General features: G+C 36.0%; 1 protein-coding gene across 7 annotated transcripts in view; it reads left to right on the forward strand.

The window, feature by feature from the left end:
• The window catches only part of LOC111585880 (microtubule-associated tumor suppressor 1 homolog), a 96,498-nt gene that overhangs the window by 48,423 nt on the left and 22,292 nt on the right, over positions 1 to 25,783 (forward strand). For 6 of the 7 annotated variants that reach the window (XR_008601461.1, XM_055010092.1, XM_055010091.1 and 3 more), the window contains exons 8-10: positions 9,856 to 9,941; positions 10,768 to 11,094; positions 21,653 to 21,719. Coding sequence is in view for 6 of the 7 variants with exons in the window: in XM_055010092.1 (XP_054866067.1) it covers positions 9,856 to 9,941; positions 10,768 to 11,094; positions 21,653 to 21,719 (480 nt within the window). In the remaining variant the exon portion in view is untranslated. The remainder of the gene's footprint in view (positions 1 to 9,855; positions 9,942 to 10,767; positions 11,095 to 21,652; positions 21,720 to 25,783) is intronic. The other variant, XM_055010094.1, reaches the window with a different exon arrangement.

Consider the following 25,783-nt stretch of genomic DNA (forward strand, 5'->3'; position numbering starts at 1 on the left):
TTACAGGGAAATGGTGTAAATATTTTATTGTAAAAAAAATACATTTTATATTAATAAAAACAAACAATAATAAATAAACTAATGTGAATGTTCCTGACAGATTAAATCAGTGTTTGGATATTTTTTTTTCTTCTGTGCTGCTTTAGAGATTTTTAAAGTGACTTTTCTAAACCAGATTCATCTAAAATTAATCAGAAAATCCAGCGGGTTTTCTTCGCCAGAAGCAGCTTCGTGTCGACTTGTTTCGTTTCTTTAATGCATCTCGTTTTAATTCTCCTCTGATTCCTTCGTCTTCAGTCTCTGATGAACTCTGAAAAGTTTTTTTTTTATTTAACTCACTTTAGTTAGAAGGACAGAAATCAGTAGAAAGAAGAAGTGAAAAGTTAATTTCTCTTCATTATTTCTCCAGTTTTCCAGTCATAAATCACATAAAAAGCTGAATTTCCTCAATTATTTATTTTACAAAAATTTAAAATAAAATTTTCCAAGTGTCCTCAGATGTTAGCAACACTGGAAAAAAGTTTTATTATTATTATTATTATTATTATTATTATTATTATTATTATTATTATTATTATTATTATTATTATTATATATTTAGGAATATTTTTTAACATTTTAATGAGAATTTTCAACACATTTTGGACGATTTCACACATTTCCTCCACATGACGGCAGAATTTAAATATTGTAATTCCTGCTTTCATATAAAACATCTAATGTTAATTTTTATTTCATATTTTCAGATCAAACTCTGAGTTTTTAGTGTTTCAGCCTCTAAATAATCCCCTAAATAATCACCTCTAGAGGGTTCAGATGTTTGACTTTATTTAGTTTCCTGCAGTTCACCTGAAAACTCTCTGATTTTTAATGAAGCCACTGTTGGTTCCAGCTCAGTTACTTATAGTTTTTCTGTTTCACAGAGAAACACACAATTTTTAGTTTTTCACAGAATTTAGTGAGAACAAACTTTGTTTTATTTTTTAACACATTTGTGGTTAATTTTTTTGCTATTGAGCTCAAAGACGGAACGTTTCATGACATCTTCATTTGTTTTCTCAGATTTCAACTCAATCATAATTAGAAATTATTCTATTTATTTGTCCAAACTTACAGATTGTGAATTAGTGACATGATGACAAAAAACTGAGAAAATTTCAGGCTTTTATCATTAATATTTCCTCAGATATTGTTGCTCAAACAGACTCAGAATTAATGTGAGAATAAACCTGCCGAAAATGGGTCGACGGACAGATTAAAAAAATCTTTATCTCAAAAAGTATTTGATTTTTAAGGCTAAAATTTCACAGATATCTTTATAAATATCCATAATTTTATGCTGTAAAAATCTCAGGCTAAGCAGAGATCAGTGGAGCAGAATTTATTCTAAAAATCTGAAGAAAAAAAACAAACAAAAAAATAAAAAAAGAGCCTGTAGTTCAGCTGAAACTCAGAATTTTTGTAAAGTGGCTGTTGGTCCCGTCTGAGTCCTTTATCGTTTTTCTGTTGCACAGAGGAAGACAGAATTGTTTTAGTTTTTTTTTTTTTTTTTAACAGATATCTGGTGAGAACAAACTTTGTTTTATTTTTAGTGATTTTTTTTTTGTTAATTTTTTTTATTACTTTGCTCAACGACGGAACTTTTGCCTCAAAAATAAAAACCAGCTAAAAGTAGGTCAACAGGTAAATTCCTCCAAAACTTTATATCTTGGAAATTACTTGATGTTTTATTCTGAAATTTCACAAATATCTTCATAAACAACCACATGTTTTGCTATAAAAATTCAGGCTCATCAGAGGAAGTTGAGCAGAATTTATTCAGAAAATTTAAAGATAAAACCAAACAAACAAAAAACAGCCTGTAGTTCAGTTGAAACTCTGATTTTTCATCTTGTGACTGTTGGTTTCAGCTGAGTCAGTCTTTATTTCTTTATTGCACAGAAAAGTTCAGAATTTTTTGTCTTTTACAGAATCTGGTTAAAGCAAATTAAACATTTTTAGTGATTTTTTAAAAAGAATATTACATAGAAAAAAGGGACTTTGCTGATTTGTCCTGATTTCAGCTCAGATTCATTTTTCTGCTTCATCATCGAGTCACAGACGAGGATTTTACCGTCTGGTTCTGTTCCCCCAGATTTAATCTCTTTCATTTCTTCTGGCAATGATATCCAGTGCTCTAATGTGGCTCCTTTTCCTGGCCTTTTTTTGTTTCATTTAATCTCTTTCATTCCTTCCCCTTCTTCTTGATTTAACCTGCGATCCATCAAACGTCACGTGAACTCTGCTGCACGTGTCCACAGCTCCACAGACCCACTTTCTGCTGTGAATGTAGGTTACAGCGGGCTTTAGTCAGCGCACGTGCACGCCCACACACACTCACGGTGCACGGGAGCTCGTACACGCCCGCAGTGGTTCAGCTGAGGCTGTCCAGCGGTGCAGCTCTAATCGGATGTGAAGCTTCAGCAGATGATCTGGAAAGTAGTTTAGTAGGAAAAGATGAACTAAAATGACAAAGAGATGGCGAGAAAATCAAGAACAATATTCAAAAATATAAAAATAAGACGAGGCGGAAGCAGAAAATGAAGAAAAGATTCAGGAAAATGGATGAAGAGCAGCAGAAAATATAGATACAAAAATGAGATAAAGAGGAAAATATAGAAACATTATGCAAAAAATAAGACAAAGAAAACAGAAAATAAATAAAAATACACAGAAAAATAATAAAGAGCAGAAAATGAAGAAATAAAGGCAAAAAAATTAATAAAGCAACAGCAGAAAATTAATTTAAAAAATATGCAGAAAAATAAGATTAAGAGGAAACAAAATGAAGAAAAAGATGAACTAAAATGACAAAGAGACAAATAAAATATGCAAAAAAAAAAAGTTTGAGCATCCAGTAAGTAGAATCTCTGAAGGTCGAACAGTTTCTAACCGACCTTGGAGGCACTGCCTCAAATAAAATGCAGACAAAGAATAATAATAATCATAGTAATAATAATAAAACACATCTAATACTAATTTTTTTATATTTTCAGACCAAACTTAGATTTTTTTAGTGTTTCAGCCTCTAAATAATCCCCTAAATAATCACCTCTAGAGGCTGCAGATGTTTAACTTTATTTAGTTTCCTGCAGTTCAGCTGAAAACTCAGATTTTTAATAAAGTGTTGGTTCCAGCTGAGTCGTTTATATCTTCGTGTTGTTTTTTTCATATTTCAACTCAACCATAGTCAAAGACTGTTGGATCAATTTGTCCAATATTTCGGATTCTGAATCAGTGATACGATGAGAAAATACAGAGAAAATTTCAGGTTTTTATCTTTAATTTTTCCTCAGTTATTTTTGATCAAACAGACTCAAGTTTAACATGAAAGAAAACCTGCAGAAAGTGGGTCGAAAATATTTATCTTAAAAAATATTTGATCTCTCAGGCTAAAATTTCACAGATATCTTTATTATTATACTTATTTTACATTGTAGGAATTTCAGGAAAATTCAAGCAGATATTAGTCCAAAAATGTGATGATTTGAGGAGGAATTAAAGCACATATGAGTCTGGATGTAAACAGCTGCATCCAAATCGACCTTTGTGTTTATTAAATATTACATTCATATTTTCTTCTTTTCCTACCAGCAACAACAACATGAACAACATTTTTTAGTTGACTAAATCATATTTGTGCACATTTTTCCCGTATTTAAATCCAGTTTTGTGCAGAACCGGTGGAGGACTCGTGGTTTGTTGCTAGGTAACCGGATGTTCTGGTTTGCATGTATTGGGGTCAGATAGTGGACACCTAGTGGCACGCTAGTTTCCGTGGTAACAGCTGTGTGCATGGGATCTCCAGAGAGCGGAGTCCTGAATGTTTCTGCTTCTCTCAGGAGGTGTATGACTCCATTTTCAGTTATTCTGGATGCATCTTGAGAAGTTAAAGAAGAAATCTGAGTAACTTTAAACCATTATTTCATCATTTGGACAGATTCTGTTTAATCTTGAACAATATTTAAATAATTCTGGACAATCTCTTGAGCGTTTTTGACCCTTTTTGAGAATTCCAAACACATTTTGAGCAGCTTAGGACAAATCTTGAGTGATTTTAGACAGTTTGTACAATTGTATTTTTTTGAAAATTCCAAGGAATTCCTGTCAATTTTGAAAAAATACTTTGGACACAAACAGAATATCTATGGATGGATCCATATTTCTACTAAAATACAGTCTTTGATCCACATTTCTCCAACCAACTTTTGAGGCTCTAACATCAGTAGAATCTGATGTGTTTAAGTTGGACCAGACAAGGTTCCAGTTTTTACGTGATATCTGTCTAAAATGAGTCAAAATTGTCCAAAATTACTTAAACTTTGTCCAAAATAAGTCAAATTTGATCAACGTTACTTGAAGCTTGTATAAAATGATACAAATTTGTCCAAAATGACTCAACATTGACCCAAAATAACATAAAGATGGTCCACAACTCCTCAGATCTGTCCAAAATTATTTACATTTGCATATCTAAAATGACAATAATGAATCAGTATTAGGCCTTTAAATTTAAATATAAAGTCTAAAAAATACAATCCAGGTTGATCTAGTGTCTCCATAAAGTTCCTGTCAGTGTATATCTATGGATGCATCCATATTTCTACTAAAATCCAGTCTTTGGTCCGCATTTCTCCAACTGTTGAGGCTCTAACGTCAGTAGAATCTGATATGTTAAAGTTGGACCAGACAAGGTTCCAGTTTTTTGCTGCTTTGACTTGAAGGAATAATAAGAAAACCAAAAAGTTGATGAAAATGACTCAAAACTGTCTTTAATGACTCTAAAACTGGACAAAAAGTTACTTAAAAATTGTTCAGAATGACTCAAATTGTTAGAAATTCCCTGAAATCTGTGCAAAATTACTAAAAAAAAAAATGTCCAAGATGTCGATCATGATCAACTATTGGCCCTTAAAATGGGAAAAAGTGCAAAATTTTCAATGCTTTGATGGTCTAGTGTCTCCATAAAGTCAGTGTATATCTATGGATGGATACATATTTCTACTAAAATACAGTCTTTGGTCCACATTTCACCAACTGTTGAGGCCTTGACAAGGTTCAAGTTTTTAGATATTTTGACAAAATGCCAATATGAGTCCATTTGGAGAACGTTTGAGTTAATCAGGACAGATTTTTAGTAGTTTAGGGCAAATTTTGAGTCATTTTAAACAAATGTTGAGTCACTTATTTTGGATGATTTAGCATTCATTTTTTCATTGTTGACAATGATTGTGGCCCGCTTTTGTGACTTTTCAATTATATTTTAGTTATTTTGGACAAGACAAGTGATTTTCCATGTTTTCAGCAATCTTTGTTTTACATTTCACCCACTTTTGAGGTCTCTAAGATCTGGATTTCTGCCCTTTTATACGTACCAGAATGTTGATGTGGACTCGTTGGTAGAAAACAGAACCTGGTGTTCATAGGGGTCTAGATGTTCATAGAGGTCTAGATGTTGGTGTTCATAGGGGTCTAGATGTTCATAAAGGTCTAGGCGTTGGTGTTCATAGGGGTCTAGATGTTCATAAAGGTCTAGATGTTGGTGTTCATAGAGGTCTAGATGTTGGTATTAGAGGTCTAGTAGTTGGTGTTCATAGAGCTCTAGATGTTGGTGTTCATAGAGGTCTAGATGTTGGTGTTAGAGGTCTAGATATTGGTGTTCACAGAGGTCTAGATGTTGGTGTTAGAGGTCTAGATGTTGGTGTTCATAGAGGTCTAGATTTTAGTGTTCATAGAGGTCTAGATTTTGGTATTAGAGGTCTAGATGTTGGTGTTAGAGGTCTAGATGTTGGTGTTCAGAGGTCTAGATTTTGGTGTTAGAGGACTAGATGTTGGTGTTCATAGAGGTCTAGATGTTGGTGTTCGAGGTCTAGATGTTGGTGTTCATAGAGGTCTAGATGTTGGTGTTCATAGAGGTCTAGATGTTGGTGTTCATACAGGTCTAGATGTTGGTGTTAGAGGTCTAGATGTTGGTGTTCATACAGGTCTAGATGTTGGTGTTCATACAGGTCTAGATGTTGGTGTTCATACAGGTCTAGATGTTGGTGTTCATACAGGTCTAGATGTTGGTGTTCATACAGGTCTAGATGTTGGTGTTAGAGGTCTAGATGTTGTTGTTAGAGGTCTAGACGTTGGTCAGTGATCTTCAGTCATCTGACTCGGTGCTGTTTGATTCTCCACGTGGCCTCTGGTTTGTGTGTGTTCAGGATTTGTCCATTAAGGAGCTTATTAGAGACTTCTTCTTCTTCTACCTGCTGAGCCATTAGTAATTAGATTTAGATGCCTGCAGGAGTCAGATCGTCTCCACACGGTGGAAAATAATCTGCGTTCAGTCAGAAAGAGAAACGGTTTAATGCTGGAACATTAACAGTGCATCACAATAAGAAGATACTTTCACATTATCACACTTTAAAATACATTTACACACATATTCACTGAAACTTAAATCTTAAAAATATTAGAAAATGACCTTCTTATTAAAATACACATAATGTTTTTACTGAAAATACATATGTATCTGAGATCTGGTGAGTTTATTTGAAATATCTAAATTATGACAAATATTTGAACATATTTTAAGACTTTTTTTTTTTTTACAAAAAGAAGTCATTTTTCTTCAAATTTTTAGATATTTAAAAACAATGTTTCATGGTTAATATTGATTATTTATTCATATTTATTTATTTATGTTTATTTACAGTTGCAACTTTTGGTTTAGTTGAGTCAATTTTTCAAACATGAATCCTTCGGTGCTGATTGGCTGCCAGAGATGACGACTGACCAATCAGGTTAAAACCAGTGATGATGTCATCAAAACTAAAGCAGATCATTTTAGATCCATTTATAATAATAATAATAATAATAATAATAATAATAAAATATATATATATATATATATATATATATATATATATATATATATATATATATATATATATATATAAATAAATAGAGATAATTTTTTTTTTTTTTTTAAAGAAAAGCCTCGTCCTTCCTCCTCCTCCTTCTCAGATTTCTCCTCGGTGTTTGTTCCTGGATGTTGTCTCGGTTCTGCTCAGTGACCCGTTTACCCGTTAGACCAGAACTTCCTGGATGTTGTGAAGTTTCTGCAGCAGAACTTCCTGTTGTGATGTTCTAACTGTGTTTCTCCTCAGTTTGGGCTCAGCAGCTCTGCATGTCGTCCTGGAACCAACCAGGTAGAAACCAGAACATCTCAGAACATCCCAGAACACCTCAGAACATCCCAGAACACCCCAGAACAAACATCTCAGAACATCTCAGATCATCCCAGAACATCCCAGAACATCTCACAACAAACATCTCAGAACATCTCAGAACATCCTCAGAACATCCCAGAACACCTCAAAACATCTCAGAACATCCCAGAACATCCCAGAACATCTCAGAACATCCCCGAGCATCTCAGAACATCCTCAGATCATCTCACAACAAACATCTCAGAACACCTCAGAACATCCCAGAACACCTCAGAACATCCTCAGAACACCTCAGAACATCTCAGATTATCTCACAACAAACATCTCAGAACATCTCAGAACATCCTCAGAACATCCCAGAACACCTCAAAACATCTCAGAGCATCCCAGAACATCCCAGAACATCTCAGAACATCCCAGAACATCCTCAGATCATCTCACAACAAACATCTCAGAACACCTCAGAACATCTCAGAACGTCTCAGATCATCTCACAACAAACACCTCAGAACATCTCAGATCATCTCACAACAAACATCTTAGAACAAACATCTCAGAACATCTCAGAAAATCTCACATTTTTAATCTCCAGTTAAACATCTTCTATCAGATTCTTTAACATCCAGGTTTTAACATGAAGTTCCTTTGGTCTGATTATATCAGGATTCTGAACACTTTCTGCAATAATAGTTCCTTTTTACATGAAGATTAAAATTTTTACACTTCTGTGCAATAATATCCAGATCATTGTTACTTTTATGCATTATGCATTAATGATCTTTTTTTGCACTTTTTTGCATATATATATATATATATATATATATATATATACATATATATATATATACATATATATATATATATATATATATATATATATATATATATATATATATATATATATATATATATATATATATATATATATATATCATGAATGTTTAGTTTTTTTGCTTCGGTTTTCTATACTTTGATGTCTCAGTTATTGATAGTTTTGTGCCTTTGGATCGATTTATATCAGATCTTTTTGACAAACAAACTGAACCTGAGCTGCTGTTAAAGTTCTGCTGTTTTTGTGACGTTTCTGTAAAATCAAACCGAGTCTCTGAGGCGTTCAGGGATGTCATCGTGCTGCTTTCACTGTCACTGGGACGCTGGAGTTTCTTTTACTGAACCTTTGCTGTCAGATCTGAAGCACCGCTGATGTGTTTTAGCTGCAAAAACAGATATAATGGAACTGCAGGATGTTTGTTTATTATTATTATTATTCAGTTTATTTATACAGGATGTTTGTTTCTGGATTTGAGGATGTTTGTTTGTGGGTTTTATCAGCAGCTCTGTTCACCAGCAGGGGGCGCCGTCTCACAGCTTCAACCAGATCAGCAGAGTTTTTCTTTTCTGAAAACCTTAAAATATGACAATTGCTATCTTTAAGGCTAACAATATCACACCTGAAAAATGAAATATTGTTCCTGAAAAATGAAATATTGCAACTAAAAATTGAAATATTACATCTAAAAAATGAAATATTTTACCTGAAAAATGAAATATTGCATCTGAAAGTGAAATATTGTTCCAAAAAAAAAAAGAAAAATTGTTCCTAAAAAAATGAAATATTTCAGCTGAAAAATTAAAACATTGAACCGGAAAAATTAAATATTGTTCCTAAAAAATGAAAAATTACACTTTAAAATAAAATAATGCACCTAAAAAATAAAATATTGCACAAAAAAAAAAATTAATATTGGACTTGAAAAATGAAATATTGCATCTAAAAATGAAATATTGCTCCTAAAAAGTGAAATATTGCATCTAAAAGATGAAATATCATTCCTAAAAAATTAAATATTGCACCTAATAAATGAAATATTACACTTAAAAATAAAATATTGCACCTAAAAAATGAAATGAAAATTGAAATAGTGCAATGTGAAAATGAAATATTGCATCTAAAAATGACATATTGCACCTTAAAATTAAATATTGTTCCTGAAAAACGAAATATTGTGTCTAAAAATGAAATATTGCTCCTTACATTGACGTTTTACATGTTAATAAAATATTGAACGTGATAGTGAAACTGAAACTGATATTTAAGAGTCCAGAGTGTGATTTATTTACTGAATCCATAAATTTGGACTCAGGCGAAATAAATTCTTAATAACTGATCAGACTGTGAGGATATTAATTTAATTCTAATCTCAGATGTGCAGATCGGAGTTCTTTACGTTCATTATGGTTTATGAGGTCTTTCTGACGGTGAGGAGATGAATCCAGATGTTTCCTCCTCTAGCAGCTTTTATCTCCAGGAAGCTGCAGCGCTAACGCTAACAGCTCCACTAATGGACCCTTAATGACACATTCCCATCATGCATCACTCCGCTGGGCGTTTCCCTCCATCAGACTGAGAGTTCGGCTCCTTTTATGTTTCCTCCGGCTGGTTTCTGTCCTGCTGTGTTGTTGTTGTTGTTGTTGATGTTGAGTGGATGGGCTGCGTGTGTGTTCAGTGTGTGTTCGGTGTATGTTGTTGTGTGTTCTGACACCATGCTGAATGTGGCTCCCGTCACTCGAGCATTAAGAAACCATGGTTCTCTTGCAGTGGATAAAAACAAACAGACGTCCAGATGCAGCCAGACGGTGGCCGGAGAGCAGAACCAGAACCAGCCGCTGCCTCCACCTGAGCAGGTAACTCTCTCATTTCAACCTTTAAACCACAAACGGTCCTTTCTTTTATGCCCTTGTCATGTAGTCCTGCACTTTAGAACAACATGAAGCAGGAGAGAGAACTCAGAGATGTCTCAGAATTTACCCAAATCAACTGGAAATTAGGTTGAAATGATACAATCTGATCTAAAATGACTTGAACTTTGTCTAAACTGACTCACAAAATGCCTAAAATTACTCAAAGCTTATTTAAAACGCCATAATGTAGTCAAAAAATGCTACAAATGTCTTAAATGACAAAAGAAAGTCATCCAAAATGACTAATAGATTCTATAAAACAACTCAAAATTAGTTTAAAATGAAATGGAAAAAACAGACGTGAATACCACAAAGAGACAAAATGGTTCCAAAAATGGATGAAAGAACTAAAATGACAAAAAGAGACACAAAACAAGAAAAATAAGATAAAAAAAATCTTCTCCAAATTAGGTTGAAATAACCAAATCTTGTGACAAATGACAAAATGTTTTCCAAATCAACTTAAAACTTGTCTGACGTTCCTCAAAACTCACTTGAAACGTCAACATTTTGTCAAAAAATACAAAAATTTGTCTGAAATGGCAAAATAAAATCATCCGAAATCACTAAAAGAGTCTCTAAAACAACTCAAAACTAGTCGAAAATGAAATTTCTTTGGTTGTTTTGGTTCCTTATTTGTTTAAAAGTTTAGTTTTTAATGTAAAAATCAGACACAAAACACCACAAAGTTTCCAAACATGGATGGAAGAACTGAAATGACTATAAAATCCATCAGTTTTTACCATGATGGTGTTTCCTGTTGGTCCAGGTTCCAGATGTTTTGAATGCTAACACACCAGCGGCTCCGGTTCTCCCGGTTCCCTCCGCTGATAACACCACATCGGGTTCCACCGGACCCTCCAGCTTCAGAGCCAGAACCGGGGCCCGGTCCAGCCCCAAGGCAGGTTCCCGCCTGCAGTACGGTCCCAGACCAGCAGGGGGCGCTGCGGACGGGTCGGTCCCTGGTAAACAGAACCACAACAAAGAACAGGTGGAGAAGAAGAACCAGGCCATCAACCAGCTGAGGAGGCTGCTTGTCCAGGGGAACCGGAGGGTGGAGGCTCTGGCTACGGTCATCCAGCATCTCTTCACTGAGGTACCACCATCATCTGTTCTACTGTTAGAACTCAGAACATCTGGTAACTTTATCAGTGATCAGAGTTCTACCTTCAGACGGGAATATTTCCAGAGTTCCAGGTCCTTGAAGTCCATAGAGGAGAACGTCTCCTGGAGAAAGTTCTAGAGTAGACCTGCCGACAACTGGAGAAAGTTCTAGAGTAGGTCTAGTCTAGAACTTTCTCCAGTTGTCAGTAGGTCTACTCTAGAACTTTCTCCAGGGGATGTTCTCCTTTCTTGCTTCCAGTCTTTAAGTTTAGTCTCACTTAGAACATTCCAGGTCCTTCAAGTGTCCAAAATGAGTCTAAATGTGTTCATAATGACAAAAAAATGTTTAAAATTATTCAAAGAACATGAACATTCCAGGTCCTTGAAGTCCATAGAGGTGGGTCCAGATTTATCACTTTTTAATGGACTTTTTCCATCATTTCTGAGCCTCAGAACTTCATCAGTCCAGCAGATAGAACCATGACATTTAGGAGGAGAAACACATCTGAGTTCTGGGAAACATTACCGCCTTTTAGGACGATGTTCAAGTCATTTTAGACAATCTTTGAATAATTTTAAACATTTTTTTGTAATTATGAACACATTTAGACTCATTTTGGACACTTGAAGGACCTGGAATGTTCTAAGTGAGACTAAACTTAAAGACTGGAAGCAGGAAAGGAGAACATCCCCTGGAGAAAGTTCTAGAGTAGACCTACTGACAACTGGAGAAAGTTCTAGAGTAGACCTACTGACAACTGTCCAGATCACTGATTAGTATCTTGGACCACCTCTATGGACTTCAAGGACCTGAAACTCTGAAATATTCCCAGTATGAAGGTTTGATCATTACTAAACTTACTGGAGATGAAGAACCAGAAGGTTCTGCCAGGAGACTCTTGCTATTTGCTGTCTGACTGTAAAACAACGTTGTTATTCAGTTTAGAACTTGAACAGGAAATGTCGGTTGTTGTGTCGGCAGCTTTAAAGGCTGAAGGACTTGATTTGTTTTTTAACCGCAATGCAAATGATTCCAGGCAGAGATTTAATCATGAAATGAAGCAGCAGTTAGTTTCCCTGATCAGATATGAAGCTTTGTGTTGGAGGGTAAATGTAGTATTACAGGGTAAATGTAGAGTTAGAAGGTAAATGTAGCATTAGAGGGTAAATGTAGAGTTAGAGGGTAAATGTAGTACTAGAGGTAAATGTAGTATTAGAGGGTAAATGTAGTGTTAGAGGATAAATGTAGCGCTAGAAGGTAAATGTAGTGTTAGAGGGTAAATGTAGCATTCGATGGTAGTAAATGTAGTACTAGAGGGTAAATGTAGTATCAGAGGGTAAATGTAGTATTAGAGGGTAAATGTAGTATTAGTGGGTAAATGTAGTATGAGAGGGTAAATGTCATGTTAGAGGGTAAATGTAGTAATCAGTTATTGATTGATTATTCTCATAAATAAAGATTTAATGACACAGATTTAGGGTTTTTTCTGACTGCTCTGCTGCAGTCTATCCTCACACGTTAGCGATGTTTGTAGTAAACATGGAGAGGTTCTGTCTGGACATGTTCCTACATGTAGAATGGTCTGACGTTCCCTCGGGGGGTTCATGAGGGGAAGTTCTGGTTCCATCCTTCCCCTCTGGCTGCTGCAGTCTGTAATTAAAGAGTCTGAGTGGCTGCTGGTGGTGAGGTCTGTTTTCAGGTCGATCCACACCCTGCTGCTGCTAGAACAACAACACGCTGCTGATGGACGAGTGACGGTGGTTAGCCTCCGTTAGCTTCCTTTAGCACCTGTTAGCGGCTGTTTGCGGCTGTTAGCGTCCGTTAGCTTTCATTAACCTCCGTTAGCGCCTGTTAGCTTCCGTTAGTTTCTATTAGCCTCTGTTAGTCTCCATTAGCCTCCGTTAGCTTCCAGTAGCCTCCATTAGCTTCCGTTAGCGCCTGTTAGCTTTTGTTAGCTTCCGTTAGCCTACGTTAGCCTCTGTTAGCCTCCATTAGCCTCTGTCAGCCTCCGGTAGCGCCTATTAGCTTCTGTTAGCTTCCGTTAGCTTCCGCTAGCCTCCGTTAGCTCCCTTTAGCCTCTGTCAGTCTCCGTTAGCTTCTGTTGGCCTCCGTTAGCTTGTGTTAGCGCCTGTTAGCGGCCGTTTCCTCAGATCAGAGCAGCTTCTGGTGTGTTTTCTCTGAGGCCTTGGCCACACGTAGCAGGGTTTTTGTAAAACCGAATATCCTGCCCCCTCCGTCTAGAAAAAAACTTACGTACACACCACCTCGTTTTTAGAAAAAAACTTCATCCTCACCTAACCGCATAAGTGCGTTTTTAAGCACATTCATAAGCATGCCAGACCTTTAGGTGGCAGTAGTTCCCCAAATCCTATCCAATCAGAGTAAGAATAACCGTCCTTAACGTCTTCCTTCGCCTGTGTTGTTGAATGTGGAGCAGTATCTGGGCTTGTAAAAACAAGCAAGTAAAAAGCGCCCAAAACCTTGTGAGAGCATCCATACTGTTACAGAATGTAAACACAGGTCGCATATGTGACGTAAGAACATATTTTGTCGCAGGCGGTGATGTTTCGAAACGCAAAACCCCGGTTACTGATGTCCACATGCAGACGCATAAAACGGAGAATTCGCAAATCTTCACTTTGGTCGGAGTTTTTAAAAAGAATCGTTTTTGATGACGTAAATCTACATTTTCGTGTGGATGATAGGCCGAATCGTAGAAAAATATCTTCGTTTTGTGAGATACCCGGCTACGTGTGGACAAGGCGTTAGACTCAGTAAAGTTAGAGCCAAGAAACACATAATCATCAATAATTAACTGTCATTAGAGGTGTGAGTCTAAAAACAGACAGTTTTTGTTTGACTGTAACAGTAACAGGATGATGCAGTGTCTGGCTGTGTTTTGAATTTTTTTTTCTCCCTGTGAGCATTTTTTTTCTCAATGTGAGTGAATTTTTCCTCGCTGTAGGTTAATTTTTCACTGCAATATGAGCTGATTTTGTATCTTGTGGTGTCGGTTTTGTGTCTTTGTGATGATTTTATGAGTGTTAGTGGCATTTTCCCACGTTTTTATGGTGATTTTAAATGTTTTAGTGGCATTTTTATGTTTTTGTGTTGATTTTACTAGTTTTAGTGGCATTTTTCTGAGTTTTTGTGATGATTTTGCGTGTTTTTGTGACAATTTTTCATGTTTAAGTGGCATTTTTCCATGTTTTTGTGATAATTTTATGTTTTAGTGGCATTTTTCCGTGTTTTTGTGGTGATTTTCCTTGTTTTAGTGGCATTTTCCCACGTTTTTGTGGTGATTTTAAGTGTTTTAGTGGCCGTTTTCTGTTTTTGTGATGAATTTAAGTGTTTTAGTGGCATTTTTCCATGTTTTTGTGATGATTTTACTCATTTTAGTGTCATTTTTCCATGTTTTTGTGATGATTTTTCTCGTTCTAGTGGCATTTTTTCATGTTTTTGTGATGATTTTACGTTTTAGTGACATTTCCATGTTTTTGTGATGATTTTATGTGTTTTAGTGGCATTTTTACATGTTTTTGTGGTGATTTTACTTATTTTAGTGGCATTTTTCTGTGTTTTTGTGATGATTTTAAATGTTTTAGTGGCATTTTTACATGTTTTTGGGATGATTTTATGTGTTTTCGTGGCATTTTTACATGTTTTTGTGGTGATTTTACTCGTTTTAGTGGCGGTTTTCCACGTTTTTGTGATGATTTTACTCGTTTTAGTGGCATTTTTCCATGTTTTTGTGTTGATTTTACTTTTTTAGTGGCATTTTTCTGCGTTTTTGTGATATTTTAATGTGTTTTGGTGGCATTTTTTCATGTTCTTGTGATGATTTTATGTGTTTTAGTTTCATTTGTCCATGTTTTTGTGATGATTTTACTGGTTTTAGTGGCATTTGTCCATGTTTTTGTGCTGATTTTAGGTATTTAAGTGGCATTTTTCAGTGTTTTTGTGATGATTTTAAATGTTTCAGTGACATTTTTCCATGTTTTTGTGTTACACTGTAAAACAAATCATGTCCAGGTCGAGTAAATAAACTTTCTGATCTCCACCAGTGATTGGAACATTTCAGAAACGACTAAAACCTGTTGTGTTGTCGTGTCTTTATCTGCCTTGCAACAGCAGGTTGTTATCAGACAAACGTCTGGTCGATTTCAAACAGCTGAAGTCAGTTTATATTGCAGGAGGCGGGTCTTCTTCGTTAGCAGGCTGCTGATTGGCTCACAGCTGCACCAGGATGCGTCAGTAACAGACTGCCGGACGTGGAAGTCATGTTCAGTAAATATTTGCGGGCTGATGAGAGGTTTTAGTGATTGTGTTTGTAGAACGTAACGGCTGTAAAGTTACAGTGAACCGATCTGTTGCTTCTGTCTGAATTCAACTGAAAAATCTGTCAGCAGCAGATTTGGGTGATTTTAAGCATTTTTTTTTGGCATTTTTGAGGTTTTTTTGTGCTAATTTGGTCTTTATGTGGTGATTTTTTTTTTTAAAACAAATCTTTTTGTGTTGATTTCACGTGTTTGTGGCTGTTTGACACCTGTTTGGTCTGATTAAGACTCATTTTGTGGTGATTTTGTATATTTTGTAATGATTTTTTGGGGCATTTTTGAGTCTTTGTGTGTTGATTTTGAGTTGACTTTGTGTCTCTTTGTCATGATTTTGCATGTTTCTGTCCTAATTTTGTGCTTATTATGGTGATCTTGTGTTTTTGTTGTTATTGTACGTCTTTTCGTGGAGTCTTTCTGTGCTCATTTCACATATTTTGTGGTTATTTTAGGTATTTCTGTGGCATTTTTGCATCTTTTTGTGCTGATTTCACGTGTTTTTGGTGTTAATTTTTGTCTTTTTGTGGCAGTTTCACAAATGTTTACTCTGATTTTGTGGTGCTTTTGCGTGTTTTTATCCTAATTTTGTGCTTTTTGTGCTTCTTTTGGGAACTTTTTGAGTCTTTCTGTGTTTATGTTGAATTGATTCTGTGCATCTTTAAGGTGATTTTGCATCTTTTTTGGTGATTTCGTGTCATTTTGTGCTGATTTTGTGCTTTTTATGGTAATTTTGCATTTTTGTTGTTATTGTATTGTCTTTTTGTGGAAAGTTTTGAGTCTTTCTGTGCTGATTTCACATGTTTTTGTAACAATTTCACACATATTTGTGGTGATTATGTGTCTCCTATGCATTTTTGAGTCTTTCTGTCTTGATTTTGTGGTGATTTTGCATTTTTATAGTTATTTTTGCAACTTTTCGTTGCATTCTTTGCATCTTTCTGTGTTGATTTCACACCTTTTGTAGTCATTTTGTGTCTCTTTGTCCGTCACACACTTTGCTGGGTTTATTATTTTCTATAAACTAGTTGTTATCATGACTTGAGCTTCGTTTTAAACTGATCTTCCCGTCGCTGCTTTCTACAGCAGCCATGAAACTCTGAAGCGTCTCTTTATTGTGCAGTGAAACATTAACCTGCTGGTGTCTGAGGTCATAAAGTGGAGAAACATCTGCAGCAGAAAGTAGCTTCTTATCTGCAGAATGACACGTTATCAGCTGAGGAGTGAGAATGTTACGTAACAGACAGCTTTGATTCTGAACAGAACAGAACAGCGGTTCTGGTGGAGGTGGATGGATGGATGGATGGATGATGGATGGATGGATGAAGGAGGTGTGGAGGTTCAGGAATGCAGCAGCTGCACCTGTTTAGTGTCTGAGATAAGAAGAAGCAGCTTTTATCTAATCTGTGCTGCTGGAAAGAAACTGGACTCTTGATGCAGCTGAGAGTGGAGGTTCTATTAGAGGAGGTTCTATTAGAGGAGGGTCTGTTAGAGGAGGTTCTATTAGTGGAGGTTGTACTAGTGGAGGTTCTGTAAGTGGAGGTTCTGTTAGAGGAGGTTCTGTTAGTGGAGGTTCTGCTAGAGGAGGTTCTGTTAGAGGAGGTTCTGTTAGTGGAGGCTCTATTAGAGGAGGTTCGATTAGTGGAGGTTCTGTTAGAGGAGGTTCTATTAGTGGAGGTTGTACTAGTGGAGGTTCTGTTAGTGGAGGTTCTGTTAGAGGAGGTTCTATTAGTGAAGGTTGTACTAGTGGAGGTTGTACTAGTGGAGGTTCTGTTAGTGGAGGTTCTGTTAGAGGAGGTTCTGTTAGTGGAGGCTCTGTTAGAGGAGGTTCTGTTAGTGGAGGCTCTGTTAGAGGAGGTTCTGTTAGTGGAGGTTCTGTCAGAGGAGGTTCTGTTAGAGGAGGTTCTACTAGTGGAGGTTGTACTAGTGGAGGTTCTGTTAGTGGAGGTTCTATTAGAGGAGGGTCTGTTAGTGGAGGTTCTATTAGAGGAGGTTCTGTTAGTGGAGGCTCTGTTAGAGGAGGTTCTGTTAGTGGAGGCTCTGTTAGAGGAGGTTCTGTTAGTGGAGGTTCTGTCAGAGGAGGTTCTGTTAGAGGAGGTTCTACTAGTGGAGGTTGTACTAGTGGAGGTTCTGTTAGTGGAGGTTCTATTAGAGGAGGTTCTATTAGTGGAGGTTCTATTAGTGGAGGTTCTATTAGAGGAGGGTCTGTTAGTGGAGGTTCTGTTAGTGGAGGTTCTGTTAGAGGAGGTTCTATTAGTGGAGGTTCTGTTAGAGGAGGTTCTATTAGTGGAGGTTCTATTAGTGGAGGTTCTATTAGAGGAGGGTCTGTTAGAGGAGGTTCTATTAGTGGAGGTTCTGTCAGAGGAGGTTCTGTTAGAGGAGGTTCTGTTAGAGAAGGTTCTATTTGTGGAGGTTCTACTAGTGGAGGTTCTGTTAGTGGAGGTTCTATAAGTGGAGGTTCTATTAGAGGAGGGTCTGTTAGAGGAGGTTCTATTAGTGGAGGTTCTGTCAGAGGAGGTTCTGTTAGAGGAGGTTCTGTTAGAGAAGGTTCTATTTGTGGAGGTTCTACTAGTGGAGGTTCTGTTAGTGGAGGCTCTATTAGAGGAGGTTCGATTAGTGGAGGTTCGATTATAGGAGGTTCTATTTTGGTTTCTTGTGCTCTAAAGTTGTGTTTCGGTTCTAAACTTGCAGTAAATGTTTGAATTCTACCTTTAAAAAAACACAAATGCAAAGAAACACCAGAATATACAGTTTAAAAAATAAAAAAGATGTAAAACTGTGAAAATGTCTGTAAAATTATAATATTTAGCTGATTTAAATTCAATACAATTATGTGAATTTTATTTTATTTTTCTATGTTATTAAAAATATTTTAGTTATTTAAAGATTTCCCCTGTTTTGTTCAAATATTAAACATTTTGTGGTGCTGACTGTGGAAAAACAAACAAACAAACAAACAGGCTAAAACTGTGAATAAAATCCACATCAAAAATCTGTTAGTGGACGTTGTTTTAATTAAATCTTAAAAATCTGCCCCCCCCCCCCCCCCCCCAAAAAAAAGAAAAACCCTGAAAATTCTGCAGCAAAGATGACAGAAAAATATGTTCAAAAATAGTTTAAACTCTGAAAATGTGTAAAATTATGATATAAAGCTAATTTAAATTTAGTAAAACTATGTACAGTTTATTTATTTCATTAAAAATATTTTAGTTATTTAAAGATTTCCCCTGTTTTGTTAAAATATTAAATATTTTATGGTGTTGACTGTGGAAAAACAAACAGACTAAAACTGTGAATAAAATCCACATCAAAAATCTGTTTTACAAATAATTTGTTCTTTTACTCATTTATATTTACTCAGATTTGTAAAATGACTAATTTATTATCTGGACTATTTAGTAAAATTACATTTTGACTGTAAAAACAACACCAGACCAAAACTGTAAATAAAGTTGACATTAATAATCTGTATTTTAGGAGTTTATTCTTTCATAATTTATGATCATAAAATCAGTTTTACTGCAAATCAGAAAGGAAAAGGAATCCTGTTTACCGGTATTTGCTGTTTTTTTAGTTTTTGAAGGTTTTCCAACATTTTTTTCTGCCACCTTTGCTGTCATATTTTCTTTTTACATATTTTTTACACAGGAACACATAGATTACAAGATTTTATAGTTTTTAAAGGAGCAAAAAAATCTCATCATTTTAGACATTTGTTTTTTTTTTAAAAGTTGAAACAATTTTGTGTGACTAAAATAATGAAACTGTAGACATCAAAAATCACAACTTTTACAAACATAAAGTCATTTATTCTTTCAATGTTTTACTGCATTTAAATCTGATTGTTTTTTAACAGGTTTTTGTCTTTTTTAGTTTTTTAGTCAGTGTAAAAGTTTTCATAGGTTATGTTGTTTTACAGCTTATTTACATATTTATTATCTTTTGTGTGGTCGTTTGAAGCGACTGACGGTAAATGAGCTCAGAGGTTTCTACCTGAATGCAGACGCTCCGGTAGAGCGAGCGATCAGCAGATAAGAGCAGGAACACCTGGCATTCCTTCAGGTGGAGGTGGACGGTGCCTAGGACAGGGGGAGGAGCCTGTGGATCCTCTGCAGCTGTGTGGATCGGTGAGTTCTCAGTGGAACATGGGCTCAGCGGAGAGCAAGCAGCCGACGGTCCGTCTGAAAACCAGCAGGAAGCTGAAGCCTCAGCAGCTCAGGAAGAGAAGAAAGGTTGGTTTGTTTCACAGCAGAACTCTCCAGGTTCTCCTGAGATCACAGCAGAACCCTCCAGGTTCTCCTGAGATCACAGCAGAACCCTTCAGGTTCTCCTCGTTCCTGCAGCTGGTCATCAGCTGCTGCAGCTGTTCTGGTTCTGTTTCTCTCCAGAATTCTGTTCTTTGTTCCTTCAGTCTCTGTCAGGCAGCAGCTGGACTGAAGTTCTCTGGAGTTTCTTCTGTTTGGAGGAAATGTTCAGTAGTTTGGGTCAGTCTGTGGACGTTCTGTAAATGGATGTTATGTTGGTGGACGTTAGGAGGATGCTATGTGGACGTTATGAGGACATTGTGTGGGCGTTATGAGGATGTTGTGTGGACATTATGAGGACGTTGTGAGGACTTTACGAGAAAGTTATGTGGACGTTGTGAGGACATTATGTGGACGTTTTGTGGACATTATGTGGTTTCTTGACATTAAAATATCCATATTTTTGCTAATTAATTTTTTAACAGTAATCTCTAAATTAATATTGTATTGTCCGTGACTTAATTAGATATTCGAGATAAAACATCAGTAATTTAAGAAGACAGGAAAAATCTGTAAAATCATTTTGTTTTTTCAATCTTTGATGTATATAATTTATCTTTCAAATAATAGCAGATATTTGAAAAGATATTTCTATTTTTGTAGTTTATATACAGTAAAAAAAAAGTGTAACTTTAATATCAAATGTCGCAAAACAAATAATTAGTATTTATAAAAAATACAGATTTTTGATGTGGAGGTTATTTAAAGTTCCGGATTGGTTTTGTTTTTTTATGTTAGATTTTTCTAAGATTTTCAAGTAAATTGTTTTAGAAAGTTAAAACTATTTTAAAATGTTTATTTTTTATAATGTCATGGTAAATTAGTATAAAGTAGTAATTAGTATATGTGTGTATATATATATATATATATTTTTTTTTTAATTTATTTTTTTTTTGTTTTGTTTTGTTTTTTTTTTTTAAAAAACAATTCTGAGCTCATTATTTCAGTCACTATTAAGGGCTGCTCACCTCATGATTAATAAGAATCTGAAATATTTCTTTGTTCTTGTTTCATTCAGTCCAGCTGAGTCATTTCTCCATCATCCTGCTGACAGTCGCTCAAATTGCTCTAAAGAATCCTCAGATCTACCTTGTCGGAGGAACAATAAGAAAAAAAATGTCTTGCGGCCGAATTAAAGCCCAGTGCCGCTCCTCTCACATGTATGTTCATTTACAGAGGAGGAAATATTCCAATTGTTGCATCTGAAAGGGAAATGAAAGCTGCTGCAGCTGCAGAACAATCTGGTTTGGAGACTTCAGGAAACAGGATCGAGCCCTCAGGAGATTAATTTAAATTAATTTACTCTGTCTCTGCAGAAAGACAGAACCGGAAGGCAAACTGCTTTAATACATTTACACGTTTACAGTCAACATTAGGATTCTCTAAGCTGCAGGGATTATTATTCTGTTACATCCAACTATTCAACTAATGATCAATTATTTGGTTTCAGTCGGGGGTTTTTTTTAGAAGAAAAATTCTGTTTGGCGGCTTCTCAAATGTGAATATTTTCTGGTTTCTTTCCTTAAACTGAGTATCTTTGGGTTGTGGATAAAAAACAAACATAGCAGAAAACACATTTTTCACCATTTTCTGATATTTTAGAAACAAAAAAATGGATCAATTCACCCAGAAAATCCCTGACGATAACAGTAATTATCTGCAGCTCTGCTTGCAGAAACAAACTTTGTTTTCTTGGTTGTCGTTTGATGAAATCACTTCAGCTTCACCTTTACAAAGTTTAAATCTTATCTGGGATTAGTGCAAACTCTAAATAATTCTCTGTTGACTGTCTGATCCACTCCAGTTAGAGAGAATTATCGTGGATTTGATCAGACGGATGTAACTCCCTCTGTTTCCTCCACATCCAGGTGTGTTAAAATGTGACTTTAAACTGATTCTCTTGTGTGTTTGCAGCGTGAGGAGGCCTTAAAGCAAAAGAAGGAGCTTTCTCTGGAGCTGTCCAACCTCCGGGATGAACTCGGTAAGATTCTGACTCTTTCATTTAACACTTAGATGAAGTTTATCAGCGGTAAACAGACATTGGAAACCCGGGGGATGTTAGTGTTGTGATGCTGCTGCTGTTCAGAGCGAGAAGATGTGCAGTAAAACCCAACAAAATCCAAGAAAACCCAATATTCTGCTTTCAACCGCTCGACAGCCCAACAAAACCCAATAAAATCTAATATTCTTGGTTTAAACTGCTAGAAAACCTAAGAATCCTCAAGAAAACCCTATAAAATCCAATATTCCTGATTTCTACTGCGAGAACCCCCAAGAACTCCCCCCAACACCCCAGTAAAACCCAAGAAAATACAGTAAAAAAAAAAAATCCTAGTTTAAACTGCTCCCAAATCCAATAAAATCTGGTTTTGACTGCTAAAACCCCCAAGAAAACCCAATAAAATCTAATATTCCTGGTTTAAACTGCTATAACACTCAATAAAATCTAACCCCCCCCCACTCCCCACCCCAGTAAAACCCAAGAAAATACAGTAAAACCCAAGAAAACCACATAAAATCTAATTTTCCTGGTTTAAACTGCTACAACCCCTCAGAAAACCCAATAAAATCTAGTTTCAACTGCCAAAACCCCAAGAAACCCCAATAAAACCCAGTAAAATCGAACCAGATACCTTGAATTTCCCCAAAAGGATTGATAAAATATCTCTTTATCTGCCTGTGGGCTCCAAGTGAACTTGTACAATTCAATTCAGAAGCTGTTAAACTGTTAATGAGACAGTAAAAGTTTTAATGTGTTTTAATTTAAAACAAAAATATGTTGTGTTTTTTACTCTTTACAACCTCTAACACACTGAATGTAGACCCGGCAACACAAACCTCATGTCTGGATTTAATCTTTCTATTTCAGTGACCCACAAACATTCAGGTCACTGCAGTTTAAATAACATCCAGCGTGTCCTAAATACTGTGAAGCTGCTGTTTATCATGTCAACAAGCTCATCAGGACATTAAAGACAACCAGGACGGTTCAGCAACAATCAGCTGTTTGACACACATTTGGTTTTCTTCACTATAAAGTCCAGTTTATCATTAAGTCTTTAGTTTCCAATGACTCCTAGAACTCTGAATTTATATGATGGAACCATTGAAATTGACTCCTCTGGACTTTATACCTATCGTCAAGCTGGAGGTGGCAGTATCATTATACTATCAATTTAACTGACCCAAGTCTGAGACAGAAAGACAACAAATTTAGTTGAACTGCAACAGTTCTCAGACTTGATTCTTCAGGTTCTTGATGGGTCTAAATCAGGACTTTGGGGAGACCAGTCTAGAACCTTCATTCTAGTCTGATGGAACCATTTCTTTACCACATCTGATGTGTGTTTGGGTTCATTGTCTTGTTGAAACATCCAACTGTGTCCAAGATCAACCTTCTGCTGATGATTTTAGGTTTTCCTGAAGAACGTGGAGGTGATCCTCCTTCTTCATTATTCCATTTACTTTGTGGAAAGCTCCAGTTCCACAGAGCATGATACTGCCACCACCATGTTTGATGGTAGGTTTGGTGTTCTTGGGGTTTAAAAAAGACCCGACCAAGACAGTCTGAAACCAGTCCTAAAAAGTCTAAAACCAGGACCAAAGTCAAACCTAAAACAGTCCAAAAAAAAAAAGTCTAAAATCAGTACAAAATCAGGACAAAACCAAACCTATACTACTCCTAAAAAAATCCAAGACCCACCCAAGACGGTCCTAAACCAGTCCTCATCCAAGACCAGATCCAGAGTAAAATAAATCCTAAACCAACTTTAAATCACATCCAAAACCAGGAGAACCAAGACTGGAACCAAACAGAAACCAGTCCCAAGAAAGTCCAGAACCAGTCCAACATCCAGTCTGAAACCAGTCCAGAAGCTCTTCTAGAAAGCCCCAGAGCATGATACTGCCTCCTCCATGCCTGATGGTAGGTTTGGTGTTCTTGGGGTTGAAGGCCTCACCTTCAGTTTTTGTTCCATCTGACCACAGAACTTTCCTCCAGAAGGTCTTTTCTTTGTGCATGTGATGAGTGGAGCTTTAAGGTTCTGCTTCTAGAGGAAGAACTTCTTGACTTTCTGACTGGTTCTAGTCAATGGTTTTCTTCTTCAGATCTTTGCTGAGCTCCTCAGACTTTCCCACTGTAGAGTTTGAGTCTAATGAGTGGATCTAATGGTTCTATTTAAACTGGATCAGAGGAGTCAGCAGCTGTAGTTGACTGGAATCACTCAGGAGAAGTTAAGAGGTCATGGAACTAAGAAAATTAGATTAAAATAGAGTTCTCTTTACCCAAACTGATAATCCAAATTGATGTTTATATATTTTTGACCCAGAAGACCTTTAATAAATCTATGAAAGAACCAAAATACAGGATTGTTGTTTGTTTTCAATGGTTCCGTCATAAAAAACTCAGAGTTCTAGGAGTCACTGGAAACTCAACACTGCTGTGATACACTTGGTCTTTACAAGCGGGTGTAAACTTTAGTTCATGACTGTATGTAATACACACAAAGTGAAGTTTTCTGTGTGTATTATTACACACTGGAAAACTTCACTTTCTGTCTAGACTTCCTTCTACTTTTCCTCCTTTAGTTTTGACTGAAGTCTTTTACGGCGTCTTTGACCTTTGGCTTCGTCTCTCTACACACTGAGCTGAGGAATGTCAGCAATGTATAGACACACAAACACACAAACACACGCGCACACACACACACACACACACACACACACACACACACACACACACACACACACACACACACACACACAAACACACGCACACACACACACACACACACACACACACACACACACACACACACACTGAACAGGCTGATCCTGTTTCTGATTCGTTTTCTGCTTTAACAGTTTTCTGCTGACAGAGTTTTACTGGAACATCCTGAAATCATAAAAAAGTTTGTTTTGTAATAAGTAGCACAAATAGAATCACAACAAAGTGACTGAACAACAGGATGTTAAAATACAGATTAAACCGGTGATTTCCAAACATTTCCGTCAGTTCAGACGTCTATCAGTTGTTAATGGCTCCAACAAATACAGATTCTTCCTCTGAAAGTCTCCTCTGAAAACCAGGGCTTTTACTCTAAACTACATTTTTCTGCTGTTTACTTCAGTGGGATTTTTCATGCAGGACTTTTACTTTTATTGTTACTTTGCTGTATTAGTACTTCAAAACTTAAATTTGTTAGAATACAAATTGTTAATTGATGTTACAATTACTAGGTTTAACAAAATCTAAGATTAGAAAATGAATATTTCTTAAGAAATACATCAGAAATAACTCAATAACCCAACAAAACCCAAGGAAATCCCAGTAAGTGTTTTCAACTCTGCAAGAAAACCCAATAAAACTAACAAAACCCAATAATCATTGTTTCAATTGTGCAAAAAAAAACAAAACACCAAAACCCAATGCAACCCAACAAAACCTAATATTCCTGGTTTCAACTGCTGAAAAAAAACAAGCAAGAAAACACAACAAAACCCAATATTCCTGGTTTTGACAGCTAGAAAACCCAAGAAACCCCAAGACAACCCAAGAAAATCTAATAAAACCTAAAATCTTGGTTTCAACTCTACAAGAAAACCCAGTAAAACCCAATATTCCTGGTTTCGACTGTTACAAAATACAAGGAACCCCAATAAAACCAAATATTTCTGATTTCAACTGCTAGAAAACCCAAGAAACCTCAATAAAACCCAAGAAAATCCAACAAAACCCAATAATTATGGTCTTTGCAAGAAAATCCAATAAAACCAAATAATCCTGATTTCAGCTACTAAAAAATCCAAGACAACCCAGGAAAATCCAACAAAACCTAATAATCCTGGTTTCAACTCCACGAGAAAATCCAGTAAAACCCAGCAAAATCCAATATTCCTGGTTTCAACTGCTGAAAAATCCAAGAAAATCCAATAAAACCCAATAATTATGGTCTCAACTCTCCAAGAAACCCCAATAAAACCAAATAATCCTGGTTTCAACTACTAAAAAACCCAAGAAAGCCCAGTAAAACCCAAGAAAATCCA

Source organism: Amphiprion ocellaris, chromosome 4 (genome assembly GCF_022539595.1).
Source record: "Amphiprion ocellaris isolate individual 3 ecotype Okinawa chromosome 4, ASM2253959v1, whole genome shotgun sequence".
NCBI lineage: Eukaryota > Metazoa > Chordata > Actinopteri > Pomacentridae > Amphiprion > Amphiprion ocellaris.